General features: G+C 41.5%; 10 protein-coding genes across 10 annotated transcripts; 3 read left to right on the top strand and 7 right to left on the bottom strand. All coding sequences in view use genetic code 12, as the record gives it.

Annotated features, from left to right (window-relative positions):
• Positions 1–42: 42 nt before the first annotated feature.
• SPAPADRAFT_49919 (uncharacterized protein) lies at positions 43–1,992 on the top strand (the record flags this gene model as incomplete). The annotated part of the gene is made up of 1 exon (XM_007374442.1): positions 43–1,992. The coding sequence occupies one exon, from the start codon at positions 43–45 to the stop codon at positions 1,990–1,992; it is 1,950 nt and encodes a 649-aa protein (XP_007374504.1).
• SSC1 (Hsp70 family ATPase) lies at positions 735–4,079 on the bottom strand (the record flags this gene model as incomplete). Its single annotated transcript, XM_007374443.1, has 1 exon — positions 735–4,079. The coding sequence occupies one exon, from the start codon at positions 4,040–4,042 to the stop codon at positions 2,111–2,113; it is 1,932 nt and encodes a 643-aa protein (XP_007374505.1).
• Positions 4,080–4,696: 617 nt separating this feature from the next.
• SPAPADRAFT_137813 (uncharacterized protein) lies at positions 4,697–5,755 on the bottom strand (the record flags this gene model as incomplete). Its single annotated transcript, XM_007374444.1, has 3 exons — positions 4,697–5,018; positions 5,103–5,260; positions 5,327–5,755. The coding sequence occupies 3 exons, from the start codon at positions 5,753–5,755 to the stop codon at positions 4,697–4,699; spliced, it is 909 nt and encodes a 302-aa protein (XP_007374506.1).
• A 218-nt stretch (positions 5,756–5,973) lies between these two features.
• SPAPADRAFT_54956 (RNA methyltransferase) lies at positions 5,974–6,756 on the bottom strand (the record flags this gene model as incomplete). The annotated part of the gene is made up of 1 exon (XM_007374445.1): positions 5,974–6,756. The coding sequence occupies one exon, from the start codon at positions 6,754–6,756 to the stop codon at positions 5,974–5,976; it is 783 nt and encodes a 260-aa protein (XP_007374507.1).
• Positions 6,757–7,145: 389 nt separating this feature from the next.
• On the bottom strand, positions 7,146–9,701 carry MCM3 (MCM DNA helicase complex subunit; the record flags this gene model as incomplete). Its single annotated transcript, XM_007374446.1, has 1 exon — positions 7,146–9,701. One exon carries the CDS (start codon positions 9,699–9,701, stop codon positions 7,146–7,148), a length of 2,556 nt encoding a protein of 851 aa, XP_007374508.1.
• Positions 9,702–9,915: 214 nt separating this feature from the next.
• Positions 9,916–10,920, bottom strand: NOC4 (ribosome biosynthesis protein; the record flags this gene model as incomplete). The annotated part of the gene is made up of 1 exon (XM_007374447.1): positions 9,916–10,920. A coding segment is annotated over one exon (1,005 nt), but the record flags the coding sequence as incomplete, so codon positions are not given.
• Positions 10,921–11,752: 832 nt separating this feature from the next.
• SPAPADRAFT_150500 (60S ribosomal protein eL21) lies at positions 11,753–12,943 on the bottom strand (the record flags this gene model as incomplete). The annotated part of the gene is made up of 2 exons (XM_007374448.1): positions 11,753–12,755; positions 12,899–12,943. The coding sequence occupies 2 exons, from the start codon at positions 12,907–12,909 to the stop codon at positions 12,284–12,286; spliced, it is 483 nt and encodes a 160-aa protein (XP_007374510.1).
• A 568-nt stretch (positions 12,944–13,511) lies between these two features.
• On the top strand, positions 13,512–15,436 carry SPAPADRAFT_60320 (sterol esterase; the record flags this gene model as incomplete). Its single annotated transcript, XM_007374449.1, has 1 exon — positions 13,512–15,436. The coding sequence occupies one exon, from the start codon at positions 13,792–13,794 to the stop codon at positions 15,367–15,369; it is 1,578 nt and encodes a 525-aa protein (XP_007374511.1).
• A 279-nt stretch (positions 15,437–15,715) lies between these two features.
• Positions 15,716–17,719, top strand: SPAPADRAFT_150506 (trifunctional uridine nucleosidase/nicotinamide riboside hydrolase/nicotinic acid riboside hydrolase; the record flags this gene model as incomplete). Its single annotated transcript, XM_007374450.1, has 1 exon — positions 15,716–17,719. One exon carries the CDS (start codon positions 15,843–15,845, stop codon positions 16,845–16,847), a length of 1,005 nt encoding a protein of 334 aa, XP_007374512.1.
• SPAPADRAFT_60322 (histidine phosphatase family protein) lies at positions 16,795–17,619 on the bottom strand (the record flags this gene model as incomplete). The annotated part of the gene is made up of 1 exon (XM_007374451.1): positions 16,795–17,619. One exon carries the CDS (start codon positions 17,594–17,596, stop codon positions 16,856–16,858), a length of 741 nt encoding a protein of 246 aa, XP_007374513.1.
• Positions 17,720–19,128: the final 1,409 nt, after the last annotated feature.

The raw sequence follows: 19,128 nt of genomic DNA on the forward strand, positions 1-19,128 counted from the left end.
GATCAATTTACAATTCAAAAAAATATTTAAACTCTAACAATCATGTCATTAAGCGATCCACTTCTTCAAGAAATAGAAGAAGAGTTCATGTCTCCACACTCCTCGCTTAGGCGTACATTTGCATTAGCTTCGCCAGTGGGCTCATTTACAAAGGAAAGTTCCGCAGGAGGAGGCACGATAAAGTCTACCTTGGAAAGATTAGAAGTGCAGACCATTTGTTCTTCACAACCTGACTCCCTTGACTCCAACGATCCCGGAAACTCGCCAGAACTCACAAGAACAACCCAACATTCAGAGCCTCAGACTTCGTTAGACACATTCAGTTTGCTCTATAGTGATCATGAAGAGCCACTTCCGGCAAAATATCCCAACACTAGTCATATAAACACCAGTCCCTCCCCTAAAGCAGCAAGTATGACTAAAAAGTCGTCAGAATCAGTCAAGAGCATAGTTAACCCGGTACCACACCGATTCTCCCAGTTTGTACTTGATCAGAAAAAGAATCCTCTCGATGGTATCTCCATTGATTCCCCATCTTTGAAAAGTGATTACGAATACCGTCAGGGCACCATCAAATCAAAACCATCCATCCAGAGAGAAAGCATTGAAAGCAGGTTAGAAACACCACCTAGAATCATCCGAGACATTTCCGACTCCATGGGATCACAAGCAACGATCTTCTCCATGCGTCACCAAGACATTGACAACCTTGTGCCATTCATTCAGCAACCGGAAAAATTGTTGACTTCATCCATCAGACAAAGACGCAGACAATGGTTCAAGAGAAACAAGACCCAACGAACAAGTAACGTTAGATTGTATACTGTCAACTCGTCCTCTTCTAGTTTACACCGTCAAAACGCCATCAAGTTCAAAGAAGGCAGCTGGGCTTACCGTGTTAAATTACGACTCAAAAAGTTCTTAGTCAAGTTGAAATTCTTTAGCTTTACCGTTAGTTCTAAGCGAACCAAATCATTCAAGAAGATCAAACGTACCAATTCCACATCATTCAAACTGTTGATTGGCAATCCATCCACCAATCCACAACTAGGCAAGACTCCCGTGTTCAAAGTCGCCAAGATCGACAGGACAACATTGCCAATCACGGAAAACCATTTGCCGGAAGTGAGACGTAGCAGATTGTCCGAATACATCAACCAACAAGAAAACACATATCTCAGCAACCTTCCAGCTAAAGCTGAACTGATTCGCGGGTCCGAACCAACTGTCAAGTACGCTGATCCTCAAATGAAATCACTTGATCCTTGGAAGGCCCCTACTGCTATTGAAGAAATAGAAGCAGAAGCAGAAGCAGAAGCAGAACCACCCGCACCTGCACCAATATCCGTATCCTCATCAGTATCTGCAACCGCACCACCAGCACCACCACCCCATACTGACAACTCATTCGTGGAAACTCATACTATTCCAGAATTATGGAAGAGTTACTTGTTGCAAGTTCTTGCTAACAGAGTCAAGCTCCGCCAGGAAATCACCATGTTCCAAAAGTTCCTCGTGGATAAGGACTTGTCCAAGACCCTCAATGACTACTTTGACACCGAGAGTAAGTTTAGCGATATGCGTAGTGAAATGAAACCTTCCAAGCTGCTGGTTTACGTTGATGATGCCAGCACGATTCAGTCGGTGGCCACCACTTCCAACTATTCCTCACTTGAAAGTGAATCGCAAAGCGAAGAAGAATTTAACAATAAGGTGTTGAATAGAAGATCAATGCTTGGGGACATGTTGGAATACCTGTCAGAAGAAGAGGAAGACGACGTCGACGACGACAACGACGGCGACAACGAACCGGAACTGTCCCCATTGGATACAACATCTCGATCCATGTCATCTACAAGCATGCCAACAAGAACACTCTCCAAAACATACGGAACAATCGTCAGAAGAAAACCAACAATTACACGATCATTCGGGATCTCTCACAGTTTAAGTGATCTCACCGATTCAAACGAAAAAGTATATAGTTTATAGTTTACACAAAAGGACACATTCATTAAATATATACAGGGCATCTTTTATGAACATGTAAGGTATTTCTCACATCTCCAAAATATAAACACAAGAAATTAAAATAAATCTAGAACTAAACTTAGTTCTTTGGTTCTTCAGAAGAAGATCCAGCATCCTTATACAAATCCTTAAAGACATTCATGGATTCATTTTGTAATTCTTCAGTCTTGGTCTTTAATTCTTCTGGAGAAACTTCTTCACCAGCTTGGGCCTTGAGGACAACTTCTCTCAATTCGGTGATCAATTGCTTAACCTTGGTGGTGGCTTCTTCAGATAACTTGTCCTTGAATTCGTTCAAGGAGTTTTCAGTGTCGTTACATAATTGATCGGCTCTGTTGGCAGATTCAATAGCTTCTCTTCTGGCCTTATCGGTTTCAGCATACTTTTCAGCATCATTGACCATCTTTTCGATTTCGGCATCAGACAAACCAGAAGAACCAGCAACGGTGATGGAAGCATCCTTGTTGGTAGCCTTATCACGGGCAGAGACCTTGATGATACCATCAGTATCAATGTCAAAGGTGACTTCAATTTGTGGAACACCCTTTGGAGCTGGTGGAATACCAGATAAAGTAAAGTTACCAATCAACTTGTTGTCTCTGGTTAATTCTCTTTCACCTTGGAAAACTCTAATTTCAACAGAGGTTTGACCAGCAGAAGCAGTAGAGAAGATTTGGGACTTCTTGGCTGGGATAGTAGTGTTTCTAGAAATCAATCTGGCGAAAACACCACCCATGGTTTCAATACCTAAAGATAATGGGGTAACATCCAAAAGAACGACATCCTTAACTTCACCAGCTAAGATACCACCTTGGATAGCAGCACCCATGGCAACGGCTTCATCTGGGTTAACAGCCTTGGATGGTTCTCTACCGAAAATGGACTTGACGGTTTCAATAACCTTTGGCATTCTAGACATACCACCAACAAGGATAACTTCGGAAATATCGGAAGTGGATAAACCGGCATCCTTAAGAGCCTTCTTACATGGGTCAACAGTCTTCTTGATCAATGGTTCAACCAAGGCTTCAAATTGAGCTCTAGAAATCTTTTGGTTGATGTGCTTTGGACCAGAGGCATCAGCAGTAATAAATGGCAAGTTGATTTCAGTAGAAACAGTAGAGGACAATTCAATCTTGGCCTTTTCAGCAGCTTCTCTGATACGTTGAATGGCCATTCTGTCCTTTTGTAAATCAATACCGGATTCCTTCTTGAAGGCTTCAACAATGTGTCTAACTAAAGCGATATCGAAATCTTCACCACCCAAGTGAGTATCACCATTGGTAGACTTGACTTCGAAAACACCGGCACCGATATCCAAAATGGAGATATCGAAAGTACCACCACCCAAATCGAAAACGGCAACAACTTGACCGTCGTTCTTTTCTAAACCGTAAGCTAAAGCAGCGGCAGTTGGTTCGTTAACAACTCTCAAGACGTTTAAACCAACAATCTTACCGGCATCCTTGGTGGCTTGTCTTTGAGCATCGTTGAAATAGGCTGGACAGGTGACGACAGCGGAGCTGATCTTCTTACCCAAGGCACCTTCAGCGGTTTCCTTCATCTTGTTCAAGATGAAACCACCAATTTGTTGGGGAGAGTATTGTTCGCCTCTGGCTTCCAACCAAGCATCACCATTGTTGTGCTTGACAATCTTGAATGGGACTTGGTGGATGTCTCTTTGGACTTCAGCATCTTCGTAACGACGACCAATTAAACGCTTGGTGGCAAACAAGGTGTTTTCTGGGTTGACAACAGCTTGACGCTTAGCTGGAATACCAACTAATCTTTCACCTTCCTTGGTGAAGGCAACAATGGATGGGGTAGTTCTACCACCTTCTGAGTTTTCCAAAATCTTTGGGATCTTACCTTCCATGACAGCGACGGCTGAGTTGGTGGTACCCAAATCAATACCAATGACTTGCCCAGTTGGAGCAGCGGTGGATTGAGCACGGACAAAGGTGGCGGCACGCAAACTAGCGGTCTTCACGGAGTTTCTAGCAGTCAACATTATATTTAATACTAATTAAAGTAATAAAGGGTTAAACGGGGGGGGAGGAAAGCAAAAAAAGAAATGGAACAAAAATAATGGGGGTGGTGAAATTTTTGCTTCAGGTTATATATGTATGGTCAGCAATGGTGGAAAAAATTTTTTGTGAGCAAAAACTGCGAGGTTACCCGGAATCCCTCTTGCACCGAAGATTCGAGAAAAAAAAATTGTGGATGGGATTCCCGAAACGTCTCCGAACGTCACGTGGACCAAGCGTGTTTAAGTGGGACGATAACGTGGTCCAGACAACCATATCGTTCTATCCATGTCCAAGCTGTGTTCCAGAGAGGTTGTTATAGCGTAGCAAGAGAAGCACCGGTCTCTAATTGCAGGAATAAAACTGTTGGTTGACCGAAAAATCTACCAGTAATCTTTCGCAGCCGGCGATTTCCGGAGCGGCAATTGTCAAGCGATGGTCATCACTTTACACAAAGCTTGTCCGACCATGATCAGCCGTCAATTACACAAGTATACTTTGCAACCGAGCTCTGCAATAAGCGCAATCGCATACCCAGTTTACTTGGGCAATGCAATGTTTACATCTAGCTCATAAACTCACATATATTAATACAAACAGGTTTATCTCAGAATGGAAAACTAGAAAAAAAAAATAGGTCAGGCTTCTAAATCACTAGGTAGGTTCCCGTTCATTATCCACGTCAAAGATTTATCCGCTCTAAACTCTTCAATATAAGCAATGATTTCGTCAACGGTCTTGTTATACTTTATAGTCCCACGATCAATGGCATCACACAACTTCTTTCTTCTCTGATATCTCTTGGACTCTTTGGATCTAGAATCACCTCTCCACTCTTGTTTACCGTACTTTTCATCCATTTGGTTTAATGGAATTTGACCTTTGAACCCCTTGGTGAATTCATCATATATTTCCTTGACTGACATTGGATTGTGCAAAAAGTCAACCACAATCTTGGGTCTTTTAGACAGATGTGACGAGTTCGAAGCCGTGGGCACCAGAGAAGCAGGTGCGATATCAACTGGTTCGGGCTTGTTATCAAACACTGCTCCTTGTCTAGCCTCCTTCTTCTTTGACTTTCTCTTTTTACGCGGCGGTTGTTCTTGTGTTTGTTGTTGCTGTTGCTGCTGCTGCTGCTGCTGCTGTTGTTGTTGTTGTTGTTGTTGCTGCGACACTTGCTGCTGCTGCTGTTGCTGTTGCAACTGTTGGATTGCAATTGGCAGTTCTTGTGGTATTGGTGCATTGTAATCAGATTGTGCCGCCTGTACTGCCGCAGCAGCAACTGCTACTTGCTGCAACGCCGGATCCATATTACTCTCGATAGGTCCAGCACCGGCACCTATATCTTGGTTGTGGGGCAACTGATTGACCTGTCTTTGTACTTCATTAACTTGATCGTGGTCCACCACGTCATCCTGCATGCCTTGCAACGTGGTCAATACTTCGTCCTGATGGTTGTGTTGATGGCTCTTCTTTTCAAACACTTGCGACACTATCGATGCCAACTTGTCAATTTTCGATCCTTGGAAATCAACCACTTGTTTAAGGAACCCAATCTCTTCATTTAAGCGATCAATCTTGTCTTCAAGATATGCGATGGTGTCAACTGGTCTTACACCTTCTGCCTGCACTGTACCAGACACAATATTACCATGGGAGTTGTGCTTTGAGTTGGTATTACCTGACGATGTATTCATGGCAGGGTATGTGTTATGTCGTTGTGTTGCAAAACGATTAAAATGTCGGCACCCTCGTGTCTCCTTAAAACTGTAAACAACAAAAAAAAACACCGTCAAAAAAAAAAAAGTCTCCTCATTGGAATATCAAATATTTCCTGCATAATGCTTACGCTAGCTATTGACTGTTACTACTTCCTACTGTTGCAACTTCCTACTGTTACTACCTTTTGCTGTTACTACTTCCCGCTGTTACTACCTCCTGCTATTGCTTCCCCAATTTCATCATCCAATTCGTCAAATCTCTTGGTGAATCCAGACCCAAACAATGCCAATAATGCCACGGAGCGTCCCTTTAAATTTATATAGATAACCCTACACTTTTCGCCAGGGCCAAAAACGTCATGTGTTGCCTGACTCAATTGATCGAGGTCCAGGCTTCTCGGCAAATACAAACCAATGTTATCAGTATATTGTTTCATCTGCTGCAAGAAGGGAACTATGGGGAAATGCTCCATGTTGTACAAGTCAAAATAATCTCGATTATAATTAGTGCCTCCCCATGGCGGTGAAGAGTATATGAAATCAAATGTCTTGTTAAGCGGTTCAGCCCTCAAATCAATCGGAATCCAGTCCATATTCGGAGTTCCCCCGACTTCTGCACTGAGTTCATTCCAATCCCCTTGTAATGTCCATATCTTGTCTCGGACACCGTATATTCCCGCATTATGTTCGGTACAATAAAGATTAGTGCTGTTGATATCGATGGCACCCACACTATCGAAGTACTGGGCGAATTGGATGGTATTACCACCTCCACCACAACATATATCAATACACTTTGTAGCTTCAGGGAGTAATTTCGCAAACAATTGCGCGGTGTACTTGGCTAATGACTCGGGGGTCACCGAGAACCAAAGTTCTTCATTCATGTAGATTCCTTCGTCGAATTTGCTGAATAGGTCATACCGCCTATTCCAGAACTTTCGAAGGTTCACAGGAAGTGTTTCTTTTGTATGCATGAGCAATTCGTCGTCTTCGTAGTTGTAATTGTCATAGTCTTGCTCATCGATGTGCTGTTGTGCTTTCTTTTTCTTTTTGTTCTTCTTTTTCTTTTTCTTGGGGTTGGCAAGCTTCAATGGGTGTTCCTCAGGCGGTGAGTCTAGATCTTCTTGATACACATCACCATCGGGAATCCCTTCTGCCTCTTCACTCGTTCGTTTCAACGACATTTGCTGGTTGTTGTTGTTGGTGGTATTCCCTTTCTCCTCGAAGAACTGAGGGGAAAAAACCATAAAATTTTCAACCCCCCCATCTCGAGATTTGCACCCAAAGTAAAATTACAAAATAAACTAATAATTTATATTACAAAACGTTAAACAAAAATATATAACTCCCAAATATAATACAACTAGATCTTCCAGATCTTTCCTTCAGAAATATAGAACTTATTGTCATCCTCCATCTTCTTGAACGCAGCCTGGATTTCCAACTCATCAAACACTTCCTCCTGCGCCAAACCTTCATTGACTGCACTCACGACACTGTCGTACGCAGCGGCACCACCTTCATTCTCAAATAATCCAGAACGAGAGATTCTCGCCATGATTCTTTGGAAAGTGTGGAATCGCTCGCTGCTAATGGTACCAGCGCCGGTGTTGGCAGGCACATGTTTGTCTTGCAATGGTTGGTTTCTCGATATGTGGAAATGGTCGAGCTCGTCACCGACACCGCCATCATCACTCTCTTCTTCAATAGTGTTAGAATCTCTTTGTTGTCTTATTTGTGTTCTCAAGCTTCTTCTGGTAGGAGTTGGAATAATTTCAGGTTCTGAATCGGTTTCGTCAGATTCGGATTCAGACTCTTCTTCTTGTTCTTCAGTAGCTGTAGTAGTGTTGGTCTTTCTCTTCTTGGACGACTTCTTGGAAACTTCCTTGAATAAAGCAAATCTCAATAATTCCTCAGCAACTTTAGCATCCTTAACGTCGACAGTCTTGGACAATCTAACCTTGGCATGGGCAGTGGCTAAACGGATAAGAGTTTCCAAAGTTCTGGCGGTAATAGGAGCTGTGTTTCTTTGATTATTCCCAATCAAGTCATTTCTCAATGAAGAATAGGTACTTACGATATGGTCAGATGCACCTTTAGTCAACACAGGCTTTATTCTTTGTTTAGCATATTGTACGTACTTCTTCAAGAATGGGATGGAAAGAATCGTAGGTGTCTTCTTCGACTTTCTGTCGCCGGAGTATTGGGCACCAGTGTGCAATAACGCATTGAACTTTTCAAAGATTGGTTGTTCAAGTAATTCTTGCTCATTAGTTTCATCATCACCCACGGCCAATGTCACACTGGACTTTTCTCTGATTGGTTCACCTTCCATTAATCCCGGTGGGATAAATCTGTGCATTCTCAAAACGTGTTCGGAGATGATTCTATCTTTGGTAGGTTGGACGTCATCAGTAACAACAAACAATAAATCGAAACGGGATAATAACGAATCAGGCAAAGCAATATTCTTATGGGGGTCTTTGTGAACGTCATATTGTCCAAATACAGGGTTAGCAGCAGCAATCACGGAACAACGAGCATTCAACGATGTGTGAATACCGGCCTTGGCAATGGTAACAGTCTGTTGTTCCATGACTTCGTGAATGGCCACTCTGTCGATATCTGACATCTTGTCGAATTCATCAATACACACAATCCCACGATCAGCCAACACCATGGCACCGGCTTCCAACCTACGTTCACCAGTTTCCTTATCAGTAGTGACGGCGGCTGTTAAACCAACCCCCGAGGACCCTCTACCGGTAGTGGCAATAGCCAAGGATGCGGTATTAAGGACAAATCTTAAAATTTGGGATTTGGCAGTAGATGGATCACCAACCATCAAGATATTAATATCACCTCTTAAATGGGTGCCATTGTCCAAGTTCTTTTCGACCCCACCCATCAACATCAACAACACCGCTTTTTTAATATATTCAAATCCATAAATTGAAGGAGCCAATGACGAGGAAAGAATATCGAATATCTTCTTATCCTTGGAAAGCTTGTTGATGTTTCTGATATCCTGATCGGTTAACTTTTCTTGCTGGGCAACACCAGTGGATCTGGCATGCAAGGGGTAGATGGAGTTACACAAGATGACGGTCCTGAACGAAGAACTGTTATTGGATGCACCACCAAGGGCACGGTAAACACCGACAATTTGAACACGGTCACCCGGTTTGGCCAAATCAACCAAATCGTCATCTAAAATGACATCAACGGAACGAGGTAACTGACCAGCTGGTGCGCTCTCGGGCATTTCTTGCACGGAGATCTTTTGATGGTCTCTATATGTAGAGTACCCGTATTCGGTAGATAATTTATTTCCGTCCATGTCTTCAGTAGGGTAAATCGCGGGGGTGGAAATCGGATCGAACGATGTGGTTTGGTCTCGGTATTCTCTGGCGTAGAATCTTCCGGTTTTGTCAGCAAAATGGACCGATCTAATAATCTTGGGACGCACCAACGAGGCACGAGTAACGATACCTTCGATGGACACCATTTTGGAAAGGTACGACGAGTCGATGGATCTGGGGTTGACCAGATGGGCTCCAAAAGCCCCCTTGAAAGACAAGTAGTATTGCTGGTTCTGGAAATCGAAATCGTCAGGAAAAGCGGGATCGTTAGGATCATAAATGGTCAATACGGTATCGCGCAAAGCACGTTCGCAGGCAGGTAAGAAATCAGCAGGGGTGTTTAAAAGACCGTTCCAGAATTCTCTATCAAAATCACGGATTTCGTCAATTGACACGTTTAATCTGTATTTGCTTTTGGCCAACATGTCTCTAATGAGGGCGCGGTAGTCAATACCGTGGGTGCTGTCGATTCTATCCAAGAATTCTTGGAATCGTCTGACTCTGTCACCAAAGATAGCATCTACAGGCTGGTCGCCTGTTTGGGTTAAGTCATCCATTGTAGAACTAGGTGTAAACGAAAGACTGATGATGTAAAGTACAGATGTAAAGTACAGATGTAAAGTAAAGAAGAAAAGAAGGGATTAAAAAAGCTGCCGAATTGAAAGTGGCAGCAAATTAAGAAAAAAAAAATACAAAATTAAAACGCGCGCGCGTTAATTAGATTTCCTAATTGGGAATAATTATATTTGCACTAATAATGTCTATCCAGGTTTATACAGTCCAACCTTCAAGCAATACTCTCTTGTTGGTCTCTTCAGACTTGTCAGCTTCGTCAAATAACATATCAAACTCTTCAAACTCTAACGCAGCAAGAGTCTTGTATCTTCTCGTACTTTCACTCTCTAAAAGACTGATATAACTCCAGTCCAAGAAATCTTCCATGTTATAACTGTGTTTTCTGAACGGCTCACCAAAGATCTTGGCCAAAGTAGCAATGTTTGGGTGGTAGTGGGTCATCAATGTCTCTAATTCCCACAAAGAAGATCCAATGGCTCGCGTGTTCATAGGATTCTTTTCATTGTTATCAAATGGATCCACATAATCACCAGATTTGGCTTTATCCGGGTTGTGCAACATGATCATACATGTGGGGTGTCTCTTTAACAAATTGTAAATGAAAGGAATGATAATGACAACACCAGACGCACTTGCTGCTACGGACAACCTCGCCAATTTCTTAATGAATGACGCTACTAAGTTGGCAGACAAGTGGGTGGATGAAAGGAAAAGGTCACACAATCGGAAGAATCTCGATCTGTATCTGGTGTAGAGCAATTCTGGCGTCAATAACGAGTACAACTTGGTATAAAAGTCTGGATATTCAAGGTTATACTTTTTCATTAATTCATACAAGGAATTCAAGGCTAGAATAGGCACAATAGCATCATCACCAACATCGTACGAGTCAGTCAAGAAATCCATAAGACCCTGTGGTTGCGACATGTACGGAATAATTCGCTTGTGTAATATAAGCAAGATTGCCTTGTATTGACTAGGCAATAATGGGTAGGATAAGATGGTGATTATGCATTTTTGATATTGAGTTTTGAATGTAGTCTTGTATGCGACAGAGGGTAATTTACCAATCCAAGTTTGTTGTTCTTCTATGCCTTCTTCGACGTATAATAAGCCGTGACGAATGAGCGAATAGAAGTTTGCCACTATGGTTCTTAACTGCTGCTCATCTTTGCTGGTCTTCCATTGTTCCAATGATTCAGCTATGGAGTTGAAAAAGTAAAATTGCAAATCCCAGTTAGATTTGAAAGTTTCAGCAAATTCCAAAACAATGAAATTGCTTGAACTTCCATCTGATGAGATGCCACCACTGGTGAGTAAAGATTCAATCAATTGTTTGTAGGTGACATTTGGAAAGTATAAATCGGAAGCACTTGATTTCATGTATTGACTTTCGAGTTTAACCAAATTCAAGTAGATTTCCAAGACATCTAATTGTAAAGAAGTTTCAAATGATAGCTTGGTGCTGATGTATTCACAAATTATTTTCTTGAAGGTTTCGTACTTGTCCAAGCTCCATTTGACGACCATTTTCTTCTTGTCGTCGTAGGACTTTTTAGGAATCATTTGGCCGTCTTTGAGAAGTTTTTGGAAACATTTAAACAAAACAACAGATAATGAACGACCGGTGGTTTCCACGTCAGTGTCTTCTTTATCAGATAGTGTTTCTTTGATCTTGGCGAGCTGTTCTAACAAGATAACAAAATTATTAAGTTTGGTGGAGGTGATGATTTCATCTCCAAGCACTTGTAATTCATCTATCGACAAGAGTGCGTCCTTCGGTTGTTCTTTCTTTGTCTTTTTAGATCTAGCTGGAGAGCCAGCGGCTTTTCTTTTAGGTGCCATTGCGTATGTTGTAATCTATGTGCTAGCCCTAACTAAAACATTTGGTTGTAAAAAAAATCTATACTGGTGATGACTTGCTTGTATGCACACCCAGTTTTTTAAATGCTCACTTACCCGGCCACCCACCATTTGTATAAAAGCAACCGCAGAACATCAAATTTTTACGTGGTTTCCATTTTTGTTCTTTGTATGACCTTCCAAGTTTTATACTTACATGATGAAATCTCGCGTTTTAAATCATTCGACAATTCCCTTTCGAGGTTGAGTTGTTCCCTTCGGGAACGATTCCTTTGGAAAATGCTTCTTTCCAGGAGCTGGGTTTTAATGGTGACGGTGTCCGGCGCAACAATTCTTGTTACTAAATTTACGGACGCTGAGGAGAGCTTCTGACCCCCCCATATGAGATTTGGTTAGGTCGTGCAATTGGCTGTTTAGCCTAATTGTATCTTGTACTGATTTTCCGGAATAGGTGAATCTGGGCGATACCCGGTAACAGCCCACACAATATCTCTTGTCTGTACTGGTAAAGCGCTTTCCTGTATTTACTACCCTATATCTACATGAGCTTTTGATACAAGTCGATTCAACTCTGCTCTCTCATACCTCTACACAGGCCTCACTTGATATTCTTTTATTTGCCCAAAATACTATACATGTATACAAATACAATCATAACCCGACTAATACATTTAAATAACAATATCCGATCACGAATAACTTAAATAAAGGTTTCATAAGGAACAGGAGCCAAAGTTTGAGGAACGTTACCTTCGGTAGAGATAACTCTAGCACCTCTTGGCTTAGCTGGTTGTCTCTTCAAGTTGACTTGTTCACCCTTGGCCTTGGCTTCAGCCTTGGCGGCAGCGTTGGACTTGACTCTGTTCAAGAATTCTTGACGACAAGCAGAGTGCTTAACGTGTTCAACTCTCAAGTTGACTCTCTTTTCAAGGTATCTGTTACCAACAACCTTGTTGATGATGACACCGACAGAAGACTTGGTGACGTTGTAAACAATACCAGTCTTACCGTGGTAGTACTTGTGTGGCATACCCTTTTGGATAGAACCGTTGGCCTTGATATCAACAATATCTCCGACCTTGTAGATCTTCAAGTAGGTGGATAAAGCAATAGCACCATGCTTCTTGAAGTCACGTTGGAAAGCGTAACGAGTACCTGATCTGTAACCACGACTATTCCCTTGTTAGTATATTTAATTGAACAACTATTGGTCTTGCAGCAATTCACATTGAACATGCACTGTATTACCCCTGGTAAATACAGCAAGTAAACATCATATCCACATGTGCCACTGTTCCTATATCATTTTACATACGATTTACCCATTGTATTTGTATGTTATTTACGTAGCACTAGTCTATTCACTATGCTAGTTCGTTTTTCAATCAGTTTGAAAATTTTCGGCTCGTTGATGGTGCGGAGCTACCTGGTCACGTGTGAGAAAAACAAAGCAGGGTTGATGCCCTAACGTGGTTAGCCATCACTTGACATCACAGATGGAGATCTCCTTCTTCTAAATAGGGGTATATATCATACCCCTATCACCATGCATGTGATTTCAGTACATGTGTTTTCTTGTTCCAAGTCCAACAAAATTTATAGCGTGGTGGTTATATCAACTACAAATTACCCAGACTAATCAAACTTAGGCCATGCTGCAGCATCGACAGATTTCACCTCATAACCAAATTCGAAAAAACACTCCAAATGGCCAGATTATAACTTCCTTGAATTACAAATGTTGTTTAATGCATTCGAAGAATTGGCTTACGATTAGAGAAGGATCTTTCCCGATTCCTTGTAATTTCCTTTTGGTAGCACCGCCCCCACCATTTTATTTTTTAGAAATTAAATCCGAAGGACGAGATTACGATTTGGCCAGAAACTTTTGCATTGACGATTAATCACCAGATTTAATTTCAGGTTTCATCCTATTTGAAGGTATTTGTCGAGTATATCGTTCATCGATCAATACGACATCACACAGAGATAAAGACAACCGCCACGCTAGTACTTTCCGGTTTTGTGCATTATTATTAAAACCGTGGATTAAAAACAATAAACAATACCAAGAAACTAAAATAAACATTTACGCACATGCAACATTAAGCTTGTGATACGTTGCAATTATCTTCCTCCCCCCTTTTATATATAAACAAGAGATAAATAGACATCTGAGATCTCACTTTTGCACATACTGAGAAAGAAATGACAAATCAGTTCACTCCCGATGAGAAGCGGGCCTACCATAACGCATTCACAAAATGGGTGTGTATCGTGTTCAGTTGGTTCGGCTCGTTTATGTTCGTGAGCGTGTTGACCAACGGTGCGGTATTCTACCATTGGTACCATAAAATAACGGGCAAGGAACGGTTTAACGAACCCATAGATATCGACTCGGCCAATGGGTACAAACCACGACCAGCTTATGAAGATACCAGTTCCATGAAACCAACCACGGACTTGCGGTACTATGTCCTTGCCATGAAGTTGGACTTAGAAGAGTACAAGATAACTACTCCTGACGGATACATCCTTACCTTGCACCGATTAATTGACCCACAAGAGAGTGTTGTTCAACGGAACGCCCGGAAACCGTTTCTCTTACAGCACGGATTACTTTCCTGTTCAGGATCATACATCACCAGCGGCCGTAACTCATTAGCGTACTATTTAGTGGAACAAGGGTACGATGTCTGGTTGGGAAACAACCGATCGTGGTTTGAAGCCGTGCACACGTTCTACGAGGGGAACTTGTACAATAATGAACAGTACTGGGATTGGGGAATGACCGACTTGGCATATTACGACTTACCCACCATCATTGAGAACGTGTTGTTGCATAAACCGAACCATGACAAGTTGGCATTGGCAGGGCACCTGCAAGGTGGGTTGCAATCGTTTATCATGTTTAGAAATGAGGAGTTGCTGCATGTCCATGCCAAGATTGAATGTTTCTTTGCATTAGCACCAGCTGTGTACCCCGGTGTACAATTCCACAAGGGATTTCTTAAGTTTATTGGGAATCGAAGTAAGTTTGGGTGGTTGATGCTTTTTGGAACTTGTGCGTTCTTGAGGAATTTATGTTATATCAGGATTAAAATAGGAGAAACATGGTTGTTTGGTAGATTATCTTATTACATGTTCAAATACTTGTTTGGATGGAATGCCCGGAATTGGGGCAAGGACAAGAAAGTATGGCATTTCTGCTTTCTTTTCAATGTCACGTACGTCTCGGTCAAGTTAATGCAATATTACTGTGCGAAATTTTTCGACAAAGGATTCGCAGCCACGTTACAACCCAAGAAATCCTACGAAAAGGGGGAAAACCACGCTGTCAACTCACAGTACGAAAAAGACGACTCGAAAGCGTTCTTCCCTTTCAAACAGCCCTGGTTTGCTAATAATAGTGTCAAAGTGCCCATGGTTATCTTCACGGGTGAAATTGACTTTTTGGTCGATGGAAGAAGATTGTTTACCCATATGCAGAATTTTGAGCCCGATTACGTGCCTGGTGAAAACATCGACTATGTTGAGGTTCCAATGTATAACCACCTCGATGTCATTTGGGCCGAGGATTTGATTGGACACATTGGGTATAGAATTATCGAGAGATTGCAAGGTGCCAGTTTTAAACACGAAGAGAAAGAAGTCAAGATGTACGAGTCTGTGTCTCCTGAAAGCGAAGTTGTTGAAAAGCAGGAGTTACTTGGGTTGGCCAAAGAGCGTCCTGACTTGATCAGTGATGAAATGCCACTGGCCATACCCGTATCTGTTAGCGCATAACACGCAAATAATACCCTTGTATATTAGTAAATAACACAAATAATATTTAATATAACCAATATCATGCATACTAATGTATTAATGACAAAGACTGTCATTTTATTTTGTAATCTTGTTCGCCACGATACAGTTTTGAATGACCAGTGTATACATTAGCATATTATTGCAGATTGGATGTTCCGGTCTAAACGGCAATAGACGGATTTAGTCTGTTCGAGGAATTATTTTTTAGTGTGCCTCGTTTGTGGTTTTTGCATTCCGAGAAATTTACCGTTTTTGTTATTATTGTTATATAACCCCACGTCATTCAAAAAGTCAGGGTTTCATAGCTAGAGAGTTCCTTCGTTACAACAAGACTATTTTCATTTATAAATCGAATGTTTCATTAGAAAAAGAGGTTTTAAAGTAAACTCAAGTTTTTTATTTTTTTGCTACCGCCATAACAAAACACACACACACACATATATATATATATGATTCAAATAACAAACAGGCCAATACCAGTTTGGCTAGATTGCGACCCGGGGAATGACGACGTCTTTGCAATCCTCCTCGTGCTATTCCACCCCCGGTTTAATCTCTTGGGAATCAGTACCGTGCATGGCAATGCACCCTTGGAAATGACCACGCATAACACATTAGCGTTATTGGACTTGTTGCAAGTCTATAATGTTAAGGTATATGAAGGGCTGAAGAGACCGTTGAAGATCCCTCCTCATTATGCATTTGGTGTCCATGGAACTACCGGACTCGGTGGCGTTACTCTACCCAAGAAGACTATCAACAAGCCTGCAAAAGATATGTATTACATTGAAGCTATGAGATCGGCAATTTGCGAACATCAAGGAGAGATATGTTTGGTCAGCACGGGTACGTTGACGAATATCTCCAAGTTGATTGCAAAGTATCCGGAAGTCAAGGATAAGATTAGGTATATTGCTATTATGGGGGGTGCATTCAATTTCGGAAATGTTACACCTTTCGCCGAATTTAATATTCACACTGACCCCCACGCCGCCAGTTCCGTGATTGCCGAGTTTGGCGACAAAGTTATATTGACACCATTGAATTTGACCCATACCGCCGTTGCTACTGAATGGGTTAGAAAACAGATCTACAACGATGTGGAGGGAGATAACCGGAGATGTTCGGAGATTAGAAAGTTCTTCCATGATATCCTAATGTTTTACGGCCAGGCTTACCGTGAGAATTTCGGAATGACGGAAGGTCCCCCGTTACATGATCCGTTGGCATTGTACAGTCTCTTACCATTTGTCGACGATGCCTTTGAGGAGTATGGATACAAGTATGTACAGCAACCAATAAAGGTTGTTCTCGATGGAGAACACCAGGGAGAGACTGTGGTTTCCAAGGAAAATACCCCAGGAGTATACGTCGGATCTGAGGTGGATACAAAAAAGTTTTGGCAGAGTGTATTGGTTGCACTTAAAAATGCCGAGGTACATATAGAAGTCTAATACACAGCCTAAAAGTCAGCCCCTTCTTCTTCAACCGGCACGGTGAATGCACCAGCCAAGTAAATAGCCGGTTCATTGACGTTGTGATGTTGATAACTCAAAACACCAACCCCACCGGCATCCAACATCAATTGTGGGTTGCGGTTCAATTCTCTTTGAACCCATCTGGCACAGAAACACCTGAGAATGTGTCCGTGAGCAATGACAATGACATCGGAAGCCACCTGGTCTTCAATTGACTTGGCATGAATAGCTTGAATCTTGGAGATGAAACGGTCTAATCTTGCCTTGACATCAGTATGGATTTCTCCTCCTTCACAGCCATCGCGCCAAATATTCCAGGTGTCACCAGGAGCCAAGTCCTTGTCTAACCCACGAGACTTTCTCAATTCGATAATCTCGGCAGTTTTCAATCCTTCGTAATCTCCATATTCCCATTCACGGATATCTTCGTCGATGACCACTGGAATCTGGTCTCTGATCTTAGGATCGACGCTTTCCAACAATAATTCAGCAGTATGTCTGGCTCTTAATCTAGGAGACACAAACACGTGGGTAATGCTCTTGGGTTTGATCATATTGGTGTGGACATCACCGATTAAGTGCTTCCCTGTGTTTCTCATTTGCTTGACTCCGAAATCAGTCAAGTCAATGTCAGTGCGGGAAGTGTGTTGTCCGGATTTGGACCATTCGGTTTGACCATGACGGACAAAGATCACTCTAGGGCAAGGTTGTTTTGCTGTAGTCATACTATATATGTTTCTGTTTATAGAAATAGAAGAAGAAGAAGAAGAAGAAGAAGAAGGGAAAGATTGAAAACCGTTGAAAAGTGCAAAGTTTATTTTTTATATCTAATCTGACTGCTGATGCACGATGGGAAATTTTTGACACCAACAATGAAACAGAAGGTCAAGAAAATCAGTCAAGTGCAACCTGATTTTTTACTAATGAGTTAATAATGAAAAAATAATTATAAATGTCGGAGCAAGTGGAACACTGTTGGTATATGCACGGTTTACTAAAATGTGTTCGTATTACGTAAATTGTTGTATGCAGATCCACTCGTGTTTGTGTGGAGATGAAATTCAGTAGTTGTTACTTCAAGTAATGGAAGATCACATGCCAACGACCTGACACAGCTATGTTGAAAGGTTGTCTCAGATAAACTAATAGCTCGGAATAATCAAAATGGACACAGATGCAATTTTTGAAAAAGCCCATTTAGTAAACAGTTCGGCTTGAACAATACCGATCTAGATATCGTAACAATGGCATTAAAAAAAATCGCAATATCATGAACCCGCAATTAGCTCGTTCAACAGTGTAAAAGTTACTATTCCACTCATCCATTTAACTACGATCATATATGTATATTATTTAAACAATTAATATAGAGATATCATAAACTAGAATAGAGATTAAGTTTTAATAGAAAAGCCCAAAGAATGGAAACAGCTTTCCTTTTTTTTGTGCTCTTCCTGAGGTGTCACGATTCTATAAGAACTACCGTATTTGAAAAACATCGAATCGATTGAAATTCTGTTTTTAGTTGATCTGGCTAATAAAACTTGTTTGATCTTGTCGGATGGAACTCCCTCACTAAGTAAATTTGCAACCAATCCGGCAACGACGGGCGCAGCCATTGAAGTTCCTTCGAAAACCGTGGGATATTTAGGACTCCTTACATCAACACTGACAACTTCGGTACCGACTGCAAATAAATCAACACATTTACCCCAATTGGAAAAGGGAACTATTCCATCATTCACATGGTTGATTGCTCCAACTGTAATGACATCAGGTGGGACCTGCAGGACTTTTCGTGCATGAATCCACATTATCGTTTCAAGCAGCAGCCACAATCACCAATCAATTTTTTTTGGCTATTTTAACAGTTCTGTTCACAAGAGCATTGGTATCATCACCCAAAGATAAATTTGCGACTACCAGCTTGCCACTTTTTTTTTTTGACAATGTTTAGCACAAAATTCAATTCCAGCAAGCACTCTGGTCAATTCTCCATTATTATTCCTGTCCAAAACTTTGACATTAATTAGTTTACAACGCTTGGAAACACCATATGTTTTTTGAACCAATTATTCCGGCAGCATGACTCCCATGTCCATTCAAATGGACTTGTCCCTCGCCGATAAAATCTTTGCCATTATGGGTTCTGCCACCAAAACAGGTTCTATTTATATCTCTGGAGCTACTTCGTCTACACCAAACACCTTCATTCTAGGATATTGAATTTGTGAGACTCTACTTCAGAGTTCAGAGT

This window comes from Spathaspora passalidarum (assembly GCF_000223485.1).
Source record: "Spathaspora passalidarum NRRL Y-27907 unplaced genomic scaffold SPAPAscaffold_3, whole genome shotgun sequence".
Classification (NCBI taxonomy): Eukaryota; Fungi; Ascomycota; class Pichiomycetes; order Serinales; family Debaryomycetaceae; genus Spathaspora; species Spathaspora passalidarum.